The sequence below is a fragment of the Xenopus tropicalis genome, chromosome 3, assembly GCF_000004195.4.
Source record: "Xenopus tropicalis strain Nigerian chromosome 3, UCB_Xtro_10.0, whole genome shotgun sequence".
NCBI lineage: Eukaryota > Metazoa > Chordata > Amphibia > Anura > Pipidae > Xenopus > Xenopus tropicalis.
In genome coordinates, this window is record NC_030679.2 from 89,234,804 (window position 1) to 89,247,140 (window position 12,337).

General features: G+C 39.1%; 1 protein-coding gene across 14 annotated transcripts in view; it reads left to right on the forward strand.

Annotated features, from left to right (window-relative positions):
* Positions 1 to 12,041, forward strand: part of ppp6r2 (protein phosphatase 6 regulatory subunit 2) — a 57,664-nt gene extending 45,623 nt beyond the window's left edge. For 11 of the 14 annotated variants that reach the window (XM_012960060.3, XM_012960058.3, XM_012960056.3 and 8 more), the window contains 2 exons: positions 8,098 to 8,253; positions 8,984 to 12,041. In XM_012960060.3, the coding sequence (XP_012815514.2) occupies positions 8,098 to 8,253; positions 8,984 to 9,035 (208 nt within the window). In that variant the 3' untranslated portion in view covers positions 9,036 to 12,041. Of the gene's footprint in view, positions 1 to 1,247; positions 2,556 to 8,097; positions 8,258 to 8,983 lie in introns of those variants that run through there. The other 3 variants (XM_031899102.1, XM_031899104.1, XM_031899103.1) reach the window with 3 other exon arrangements.
* The last annotated feature ends 296 nt before the right edge of the window (positions 12,042 to 12,337 follow it).

Sequence of the window (12,337 nt, forward strand, 5' to 3'; positions counted from 1 at the left end):
ACTTTGGAATTTATAGGTGCTTAATAAAAATAAGAATAATTTGCATTAATTACTTTTTTCAGTGGGCTGTAGGATATTTGTTCATGTAAGCTCTCCACCTGTCAAGACTCCAATTCCCATGAAGCCGTGCATGTTCTGTGTGCTGGCACAGAAGTGTGCAAGGCATTGTGGAAACTTGCTGGAAGAGAGTTAATTTCCTTTACATTGTTTCTAACAGAAACTGCTTTCAGTTTCATTTGCAAATGACTAAAGGAAATGAAAAATGGCAATGAAAGAAAATGTAATTTTAAGGAACTTCCCTTAATATTAACTTAATAGAAATTAAAATGTTGCAGTGCTTATAAAGTCATTTGCAAGTGACTTTGCTAGTGTCTGTTTTTTGCACTACTGCATTGTTTCAAGAGTCAGAAACAAAAAATAGGAGGGATAAAGAAACAGTGCTTTCATTAGCCATGATGCTTAGAAGTATATTCTAATAACACTGGAAATATTCCGTTAATAGAATAAAACAATAGAAATTTTGTGGACAATGATCCAACCTTTGAGGGCAAATACACAAGAAAAAAAGTTGTTCTTTAATGTAAAGTTACATCATTAAAGTTCAGTGTATGCAAGTTATTTCAAGCACTGCTTTTTAGCATATGTCCTACTCCCTCCCCAGTCACGTAGCCATAAATTGCTGATGGATCGAAAGTCAAGTTTTGGAAAACAATTTGTCTTTTCTTGCTGAGGGTGCCTGCAATATTAAACAGGTATAGGGTTGATTATCCCGAATGCTTGCGACCTGGGTTTTCCAGATAAGGGGTCTTTCTGTAATTTGGATCTCCAAATCAATTAAGCATTATATAAACCTCGTAGAACTGGGTTGCCACCAATATAGATCTATTAGAGAACTATTACAGAGAAAAAAGAATTTGTTTTAAAAATGGGGTCTATGGGTGATAAACTTCTCATAATTCAGAGCTTTCTGGATAATTGTTTTTCAGTTTTCAGGCTTCCTTGATTGTGACCATTTTAGACCATAACCATTATTTTCATGCAAGTGTGTACCTTATGAATGTTCCATTACAAATATACATTTTTTTTTCTGCTAAGCATTTTGTTACATGGTTATATGCAAAATCAATGATCGGATACATTCTATAATGTGGACATCCACCATAGTTATTGTTCTTTCTGAATGTCTATCTTCTTTCTCCTCTATCACTCCATCTCTCTCTCCTCTCTGCGCTGTGGGTGCTGCTCAGAATCTTTACACCTGCAGGGTATGTACTGCATGCCAGCAAAGGATTCTAGCACTCCAAACACCCAAAAGGAGAAGGGAGAGTCTCATTTCCCCCCATCTCTACTGAGTGTATGCTAACCATTTCATTGTACCCCTGAGTGACTGACACGACTAATTTATGTAAAATAGAGTTATTCTAAAATGACTGTTGGAGACTTCCTATAGTAGTAGTAGATGATACTGTTGTACATGGAATTACATGTAGAATTTCTTTGAAATTTACATCAGTGCAGGCCAACACTAACATTCTTTACATTATTAGGCTCGGATATATATAAACATTGTAATTAAATCAAAGTCATACACAGCCAGCTATGGAGAACATAGACTGCAACAATACACTTGACAGCCACATTGTGCCTGTAGCCTCTAGTTAGATGGCCTAGGCCTATATTCAGTGTTTAACACACACAATTGTCACTTTTTAGTTTACAGCAGGACAAGAAAACACTGACTTGGGGTTCCAAATATATAGCAGTTCACCTTTAAATTGACTTTTAGTTCAATGTAGACAGTGGTATTCAAAGACCTTTAGCAACTGGCCTTCATGTTTTGTGATATGTTGATTATTTAATTTTTCGTTCTGTTGCTTTCATGTTTAGAATTTGAACTGCGCTTGGCATGCTTTCTTTCCCTAGCAGCCAGACAGTACAAATGATGCAATTTGGGGGTTACTGGGGTCAGTTACCCTGGCAACTAAATAGCATAATTTAAACTTTGTTTTTATTTTCAAGTTATCAAACATATCTATTACAACATTTGTAGTAGCATTTTGTCTTATGTTTGTATCGTTTAGGTAATAGAGTATTAAAGAATAAAACATTTGAATTTAACATTTATAACAAAAATTGAACTTTCAGCTCATAACTGTTTTTTCCTGGGCCTTGTGAGAATTAGTTTTCACTTCTGATAAGTTGCCAACATTCTATTTATTTGTTGGCTCCTGGGGGGTCTGTGGTTTTTTTGATCGGTTTCTTGATTTTGTAAATTTTGGAGGTACTGGGATGCTTCAGTTAAAAGTGGGTGTTCCTTAAATATTTCCATGTCATACCATGTGGTTTGTCTGAATGTGTAAACTGTGGTGTCTGATTGATTGATTGAGGTAAGGAGGATATATATATATATGAGCCATGTGTTGAAAAATTTTGCGGTATTTTGTTCTTTTCTAGTTGTTGCCTCCAACCAATCCATGTAGAAGATATGATGTAGTTTTTGTTTTGCTAATGTTATGGATGAAGTGTCTGGAGTTAAGGTGCCCATACACGTGAAGATTCGCTCGCTTGACGAGGTTGCCAAGCGAGCGGATCTTCACCCGATATCCCCACCTATGGTGGGCGATATCGGGGAACAAAAAATTTGGCCAAACGATCAAATTATAATGATGGCAATGGGGCAGTCTGTTCAGGGACCGCATCAACGAGCCGATATGGTCCCCAATCCGACTGAATCTTTTAACCTGCCCCGTTTTTGCCCCTACACAGGCCGATAAGCTGGCGAATCGGTCCAAGGGACCGATATCGGCAGCTACAATTGGCCCGTGTATGGGGACCTTTAGGCATTGATGTAATATTGTCTTCCGGGCTGCTGCCGACAATCTCCCCGCAAATAGTTTTTCAGATTTAGTTAAGTGCGACCATAGATTAAGTATTAGATTAGCCTTTGGGGAGCGGCATCTAAGGCATTCGTCTAAAGGTAAGTTGCCCATTTTATGTCTTCTTTCAGGGTTATGTAGGAATTGTGGAGGATTTGTATTGTCATGTCTTGGTATTTACTGACAGGAATCAACTTCATAGCCCCCGTGTGTTGTTTTAGGATGTCTGATGGGTTTGTATTTGGAATGTCGGTTGTCCATTTAAAAGTATGTAGCTTTTCGTTGTCGGTGTTGGTTAAGGTTCTGATAAATAGCATAATTTAAATACAAACTGAAGCAAGGCGGAATATTGGAAAAATGCAAACAATTAAAAATGTAGGGGACCTATTATCCAGAATGCTTGGGACCTGTGGCTTTCCAGATCTTTCCTTAATTTGGATCTCCATACCTGGTCTACAACAAAAATTATTTTAACATGAATTAAACCCAATAGGGTTTATATCTTAGTTGGGATCAAATACAAGGTCTGTTTTTTTATTACAGAGAAAAAAAAATTTGAATTATTCAATTAAAATGGAGTCTATGGGAGATGGCCTTCCTGTAATTTGAAGCTTTCTGGATAATGGGTTTCCAGATATTGGATCCCTTACCTGTACAATTAAAAGAACTAGAGTGAAAAGTTGCTAGGAATATGTGATACAGTAGAACCCCCATTTTACGTTTTTCAGGGGACCAGAAATAATAGTCTTAAGTCTGGAAAAATGTAAAACCAGGAAAATACATTATGCATTAGATATTGGTGGGACCAAAAATAGTGTAAAATGTGGAAAACCTTAAAATTAGGGGATATAAAATTGAGGTTTACAGTGTGTAACACAGCAAAATTCATTTTTAAAGGTCAACTTTTGGTTAAAAACATTTTTGTGAAAAGATACTATGCCCAACACCCCTTTTTTAGATAAAGTTTTAGTGATATACCTTACAGTACATACATCAAGATCCATAAAAGCCATGATTGGCCTGGCCAGTCCCACATCATACCCATCTGACTTATTCAAGATTTCAACATTTTCACCATGCATTTGTATATGGGCAGAGTTCTGCTTATAAGGCAGTGTTGGTGGCACATAGGAACATTTTGGACCTGATCTGCATAAATCATTAGGTATTATATTTGGTGCTAACAAGGATGTTTGCCCTTTGTGCTGTTACTGTACAACATTGTGCTGACTAATTGATATGGTTTTATATTTGCTTTGCCTTCCTATGAAACAACAAAACATGAGAGATCTTGCTCCTGTTTTTTTTTTTTTTTGTATCATCTGCCTTTTGCCTGGGTTTCTTTTAAAGTTTCAGTTCTGAGGTGGCAAGATTTTTATGAAAACATAAGCAACTTGTCCAAAAAAATTAATCAAGAGATATTTTCAGACATTGGTTCATATGAATTCAGTCCATGCCCCTTGTTTTTAGTTTGCTCGTTGCATTTATACTTCTACATAATACATACATGATCAGCACTTTCTATGTACATATTCAGTGTGCCACAGCCTGGCAGCTGTTTTTTTGCATTCTGTTAATATTTGTTCTACAGACTGCCACACAAGATATAGGCATCTTGAAAGAACTATATGATGATGCAGGAAGTTCAGATGCACTTGCAGAGAGTTTTCTCTAGGAGCCATGAAAACCCATTACTGTGGTCAAGCAAGTCAGCCCTCCAAAAACAACCCAATAAAGCAAACTAAATGGAAGCTTACTGCTACCAAGGAAGAAGCAGAAGCACATCCAGAGGGAGAGGTCCATAGAGCAAGTTTCTATGCTTGCTTATAAAAACTCTCTCCTGAGCAGATAGGGGGCAGTACAGGGAATACTACTTGATTATCAGGGCAATAGCTCATATACCTTATTTACAACATTGTGTTTAGAAGAATATTTAGCAGATATGCCCTCACCAATACTGTGAATAATCTGTCAAATTGCCACCTTCACTGGAATTGGAAGACTGAATCCACATTTAACCTGATATTTTAGGCGGTGGGCCTGATTGGTGACTAAAGTAACTACTCATTGTAAAACCATTCTGGCCTCTTAAACACAGACTTTTGTAGATCTTGCACTACTCCTTACCCAAAAGGTGTGGAGAATGGGCAGACTGTAAAAAAAAATGCATGTCTGCTCAGTTCTCATTACTATAGTATATAAGGTTGCCACCTGTCCAGTTTTCAGAAGGGCTGTTTGGGTCAAAACCTCCTGCCTGGTTTTCCAATTTAGGACTCACTGAGAGTGATTGGCTATTGGCCACTCGCCGTGTCATAGCCCTGCCCAGTTAAAACAAACTGGCAGAGGTGCCAACCCTAATGGTATATTCTAGGACAGTTATCTGGAAAATATATTAAAATGTCAGCTATTTTAAGGGGGAGGGGAACAGTGGTTCATTTGCTTACAACACACATTCACACGGAGATTAAACATTGGCACACATTTTTGGTGGGTCTTCTCATGTGTAACAACTTAAGCAGCCCCTGTCCCGTGCTTACCTCAGCGCTGCTTCTATTTTGGATCATTTCTACATTGTACATTAAACTGTTAAACAGACAGTATAACCTCTTTTTAATGCTTGTGCTGAACATACATTTTGCTTATTGGTTTTATTAAGGAATATCTATAGTTTCTGTTATTTTTGACAATAAACAAAAATATGAAGCCAGTTTCACTTTAGTACTTCCTGTTACTACAGAACTTCAAAGGATCTGTTAAAATGAATTACCAGTCCACTGAGACCTCTGATAATGAGCTGCTCAATGACTGCTGCTTAAGCTGGCCATACACGTGGCGATCCGACGATGTTTCGTACGACCATCGGTCGCACGAAACATCGTCAGATCCGCCACACACCATTCAGGGCTGAATCGGCAGGTAAGGAGGTAGAAACAATAGGATTTCTACCTCCTTCTGCCGATTCAGCTCTGAAGGGAGAATTTTGGTCAGGCGCCTTCTATGGCGCCCGATCAAAATTTTCTAACCTGGCCGATCGACGAGCCGACCGATTTCAGCAGCTTCCTGCGACATCGGTCGGCTCGCTGACATACCATACACGCACCGATTATCGTACGAAACGAGGTTTCGTACGATAATATCGGTGCGTGTATGGCCACCTTTAGAGAAGGGAGAGGTTTGTTTGTTTAAAGGTAGATAGGGAGCGCTGAACAAAATGCCCTGTTTATAAAGGAAGGGGGGGGGGGGGGTATAAGATCACTGAAAATAACCCAACTTTAAAATTAGTAAATGATGATAAAAAAAATATAAAAACATGATCTTCCTTTTTAGTAAAACAATAGGCAGAAAGTCATTTTAGCACATTGTGTTAATTATTTGCAAATGTTTTTAGGTGTTTTCTGTCCCTTTAAGAGGACAATGACATATCTTGCCTAGATTATATATTATAAATTCTTAATCTAAAGACCAGAGTTTCTCTCTCTCCTCTTGGATGGTGTTTGGAATGGGGTTTGTGCTTTTTGTTTTAGAGGGTGGGGCTGATGGCTGCTATCTGTTTGTGCCTTGCATGTTTCACACTTTTCACAACATTTTCATGGTTGGGAGCTAGCAGTTATCTAAGGAGCTTCACTGGAATATTGAGGGATCCTTAGAGTCACCCAAACATATGCATTGTTATAGCTATCTATATATCTATAGACCCCTTTTGTTTTTAGGCTCAAATGATTTATAGTTCAGGATATAGAGGCCATTAAACAGTCTGCTTTAAACCCATAGTCAATGGACTATATGTAACAGTTTGGGATACTAGGGAATCCCACACACTTGTTATAGTTCTACACCACACAACCTGTATTACAGCAGCTTTGCTAATAAGAGTAACTGTGTTCACTGATGTTGCATCTGTACATGTGCTGCGCATTGCTGACCCAGCCCTAAACACTCGCCATTTCTCTTCAATAATGAAGTGCATGGATACAGTATAAGTACCTGCATGTGCAGTCGGTAACTTGTTGGGTACAAGTACACTGCTCAAGGGCAATTTGATGCCAGTTATTGTTAATACAATGCTTATACATTTATATGTAAAGAGGGTCATACACTGACTGAATTTATGGGTACACAGCCAGTCTGTCTGGGGGCTGAACCGACTGGTACATACACCTTTCTGATCCTTTCATTTGTGTTGACCTCCTAAAAGATTGTAACAGCAGAAGATTTTTGACGATTCCAAGATACTGAAAAATATGTACTGGTAATGTGATGAATTTTGTAACTGCGCCACCTGCTGGTCAGTTTTCTGAATTTGCTCTTGTTGGGAGAGAAAGTTACAGATAAAAGAGGACTGTTCTCTAATTGCTCTCGGAAACCTCAGAACTTTTCTCATGTCTTTCCTGAGCACAGCAGCATCAAAACAGTTCTCTTTCTGCAGTCCCTTTCTTCCCAACTACAGCACAGCTAAAAACTGACCAGCAGGTGGAGCTCTTCATTACATTAGCAGAATATATTTTACTTCATGTAAAGGAAATGTACTTTGCCAAAGTGCTTTAATATAGCAATCAATTAATTTGACTTCAGTTTATGTTAAAGGTTTCCATTTCATTTAAAGGAAAACTATATCTCCAAAAAGAATGCTAAACTAACAGATAATGATAATATAAAGTAAGTGACACATTTAAGAATCTTCCCAAACTGGAATATATATATATCAGTAAATATTGCCCTTTTACATCCTTTCCCTTGATCCACCATTTAGTGATGGGCTGTGTGCTCCCTCAGAGATCACATGACCAGAAATAATGCAGCTCTAACTGTAACAGGAAGTAGTGGAGAGTATAAAAGAGAACTCTGTCCATTCATTGGCTGATGTGGCCTAGCATGTATGTGTGCCTTGGCTTGTTTGTGTGCACTGTGAATCCTATGATCCCAGGGGGCGGCCCTTAATTCTTAAAATGGCAGTTTTTTATTTATTAGTACCCAATAGCACATAAAAGTATATTTTTATGAAAATGGTTTATTTCGATGAAGCAGGGTTTTATATATGAGCTTGTTTATGCAATATATTTTTAGAGAGACCTACATTGTATCAGGGTATTAAGTTCCTCCAGTCTGATACATATGTGTGTTGCCACTGGATAGCAGTCACACTATTCAGCACTGGACTCCTTTAATGAACACTCCATCTCATGGCAAAAAAAAGCTTTTACACTTTGGTTTCCCCCTACAGTAACCCTGATGATGTGACCATTGATCAGATTAGTGTAACAGACAGCAGACCTAAAAAAGCCTCTCCTCTCTCCAGCTGCACAGAGGATCCATCTCAAGAACAAAGTGCAGCTGCCCAGTGTGACACAAGCACACAAAGTACATGCAAAGAAAAGAAGTAAGTAAACAGCCTCTGGGCCTGCATTTCCAGCCATACTTCATTATGTCCATCTTTATTGGTCACCTACACCTACTAAGCTAATGAACCCTAAAGCTTAAGCTTGTGCCTTATCACTCCTATATCACATGTCTGTACTCGGCAAGTACTTAAAGGGGTTGTTCACCTTCTAGTATGATGTAGAGAGTGATAATCTGAGACAATTTGCAGTTGGTTGTCTTTTATTATTATTTGTGGTTTTTAAATTATTTTTCTATTTGTTCAGCAACTCTCCAGTTGGAATTTTAGCTTTTATCTAATTGCTAGGGTCCAAATAACTTAGTTTCCAGGGACTTGCTAAGGTAGAGTTGCAATGAGAGACTGGAATATGAATAGAAGAGAGTCTGAATAGAAAGATAACTAATAAAAAGTAACAATAAATATAGCATATATATATTGGGTTGGCCGCGTGTCCATGTATACCGTTATGTATATAAAGCTGTGTTTCTTGCAGATATTGACTAGAAACTCTGGGGCCAGAAAGAGCCTTCCAGGGGTTTTTAGACATATTAAAGTTACCCTTAATGTTTCCTCATTTTACTTCAATCTGACCTGTAAACAGAAAAGTGCCCCACTGCATGGAACATGTTTGTCATCACTGATGGGTGATTTTCATTTTGCAGTGGTGGTAGTTTGGTCCAAATTGATTCAGATAACATGTTTTAACTGCCAGCTTTCCTTTGATCTGCAGCCAAGGAAGCCCTGCCTTTGCTCCTGAAACCACAGTGAATGGGCCTGCGTGACACAGCCCAGTCTCCAAGGCGTATGTGGACTGGGACAGGACCTATTGCTCCCTGGGGTCTGTGCATACTTTCAGCCACTTGATATTCATTTGGAAACATTATCTGAATGGAGAGGGTGCTTTAGGACAAACACAACACAGAACCAGGAGCACAGTGTGATGAAATTGTGGAGTTAAAATGCTGAACAAGAGGAAATGTAGCACTGGGGCCGCGTGTGTGGAAACAAGCCCAGTTTGGATGCTGTATAATGAACACTGCCTCCTTCACAAGCAGCTTTTTCCAGCACAGTCTGCTCCACCTCATCTCCCTGCTTCACAGGTTGCACAGAGCACCCTGATAAACAGACCTGGTGAGACAGCTGTGACCAACACCATGGCCACCCTCTTATGGGCGCACTTCTTTGTTTTAGCAATAATCCTCCTTAGGTTGCTGCAGAGCCCCTGCCTTGCTTCTCTATGTTGCAGATGTATGTTCTTAGCAGTATAAAGCAGCCTTTCGGAACCACATGCTGCTCTAGCGCTTGGCAATATTTTTTTTTTTAACAAAATCCATTGTCAAAGGAGACTTTACTTCTCTCTTTCTCTCTGCACTTTAGAGGACTCAACAGTAAATTAGATGTTACTTTGTCAATTAAAATATTAACCCTTGTTAATGTGGAAGTACACATTTTGGAAGGTAAAGCCCCCTGGATGGCTTCATGCTGACTGTGTGTATGACCATTTGTGAATCCTTTGTATCCGTTCTGTGGCTAAATTCAAAATCAAGTATTCCCAGAAAGCCGATATATGCTGTGTTGCTGTGTCAGACTAGGATACCACAGAGATACCTGCGAGAGCAACATCACAGCTTTTTATTCGATTTATGTTGTCTGCTAGGACATGGCTGTATCTCTGTTCTTATGGTGGGATAGAAAAGGAAGATGGAAGCAGCTGTATTTAAATTAAATCCACCCCCTCTTTCACCTTCTGGGTACATAGTCTGCAGGGGCTGGATTTACAATAATACATCCAGGGTTATTTTCTCTCCCACCTTTTCCCCCTTGTTTTGGAAAAAAAAAAAAAAATTGTTTGAAAAAATGGTTTCTGCTTTTACATTACTTGTATTTTGTAAAGTATAGCGTTTTTATTTGGTATGTTGGTTTCATTTTTGCATATTACTGTACTACCTTATACTGTAGGCGTGGTAGCAGCGTGCCATTTCTCTTGCTAAAAACGTTTATCTTACAGAAATATTTTTTTTTTCTTCCCCACGTTATTTCTGTGGACTTTGAATGGAAGATTAACTGTTTGTTTTCTGCATAGTAATGACATTAGGTTCAACGGAGAATAGCGTACGGCCAAATGTAGGATGTGCCTTCTGCCTGCAAACTGCATTCTGCACTCCTCTCTATCCGCACTCCCTCTGCTGGAGAGTTAGAAATATGGAAACGATAGACTGGGTCTATTAGAACAGGGTATAATATTCACCTTTTTTAGTATTTTAAATATATGTAAACGTTGTAAAAGCATTTCAAATATTTTAATGTGAGGATTTTTTTTTTGTCCATTTCAGTACAGAAAAGGTTTGAATAGACACTTCTTACTCTGTTAAAACTGATGAATGAATCTGAAGCAGTTTGGGGCAGGCACACCTTGTGCTGCTTTGTTAGACCTAATCCACCCATGCTTAGTGTCTCATTCCCAAATGAACTATGGTATTTAACCACACAGTAGGCCATCCATGGAAAACGACCATGTAGGAGGGTATCGTCGTACGAAATATTGTCCATACATAATGCGATATCAGCCCAGAAGCAGTGTGAACAGGAAACAGGAAGTGATGTATTTTACACATCAGTAGGAGTTGCCAGCGGAGGAAAATTATTTTGTTTACCACCAAGCAACACATGTTCATATTTGGATTAAAAACAGAGAGCTGGACTAGAGTCCTACTCACCCCTAATGGCAGTTTACTAACTGTGAACAGTTCAATGACAATTGTCTCGTTCACACTGGCTGCTGTCTTTGATGTTTAGAACAGTAACATGGGGCCAACCGGGGGGGGGGGGGGGGGGCGGCTTAGAACAGTGGCAAAAGGAGGGGGGTGTACTGCATGTTCTCTTAGATACTGCTGAAAGCTCAGTCTTAAGGTCAGTTAGATTGAGATTTGGGGATGCCAAAGTTTTACTGTATCTATAACTGCAAGGGAAGGCATTACACCAAAGTTGTCCCTTCAAGAAAGAGATGGGCTTGAAGTTAAAATGTTCAACAACCCATGTATGCCTGGGGTACCCTGAGATGATCTAGTGGGCTATGGACCCATAGGGGGGCTCTGCACACAAAATGGTACAAAACATTTAGCACCGTGGCTTTTCTATAATGTGAAATATCACATTCAGTCACCCAAGAATGACAAAGCCTTACCATGTATTGCTGGCTGTAGACTGCATAGTGTAAGAAGACCCACCAGATTCTTGCAGATGACCCTGTTTTAGTTGCAGTTAGTGGGACAAGTCAGTCAGAGTTGGCAATGGTTGTGGGTTCTATTTTAATCAGTATTTTACTCTCACTAGTATTCCATACCTTGCTGGGGATTCCTATTGCGTATTAAGGCAAGCATTTTACTGCAGTACTCCATGCATTTGCCTTAAGAAATGATTGTTCCCTGGGGAGCTCTGCCAAAGCAAAGTTTGTTTCACTGGTAAATGTGCATTTGTGTGAATAATGCAGTTCATGGGAGTATTTACATGCAAGTCAGAAATGGAGAGTAGCATGTGACCATTCAAAAAGGAAACCACAATCCGCAATTTTCTCTCCCAAGAACCTGGGACTGATTTACTAATGTAGATGCTAAATTGCACCACTGTTGTAGTTGACAGTCACCAGCAATTCATTTTGATCAGTATATTAGTAAATCAGCCCGTGTCACTACCTAATAGTCCTTTATATGATTAATCTCCTGTAATTCTTTGCACAGGCTGAAATACTGCTCTGTCATATTTTGCTAAATAAAATGGATTGCCTACAATTGTGTATTTATAAACTTGAGTGGGTGTGCTTGATCTAGATCAGCTTTATCTTGCTTATCAGAAGGAAGCCAAGGTGTGATTTTAACATTTCCATTTACCCTTGAGTCTGAGCTTCATCCATTGGGTATTAAATCACAGCCAGGACAACTGGTTTATCTTGCTTATGGTGACTTACCTTTTAAAATGGAAACACAAAATAGCTCTTTTCACTTTCAGGTTTACCAGCATCAGGCGACTGCCACTCAAACACTTCAGTCTGTGTTCCTGAGCTACAATTGCCCAATTTGCAGCTGCA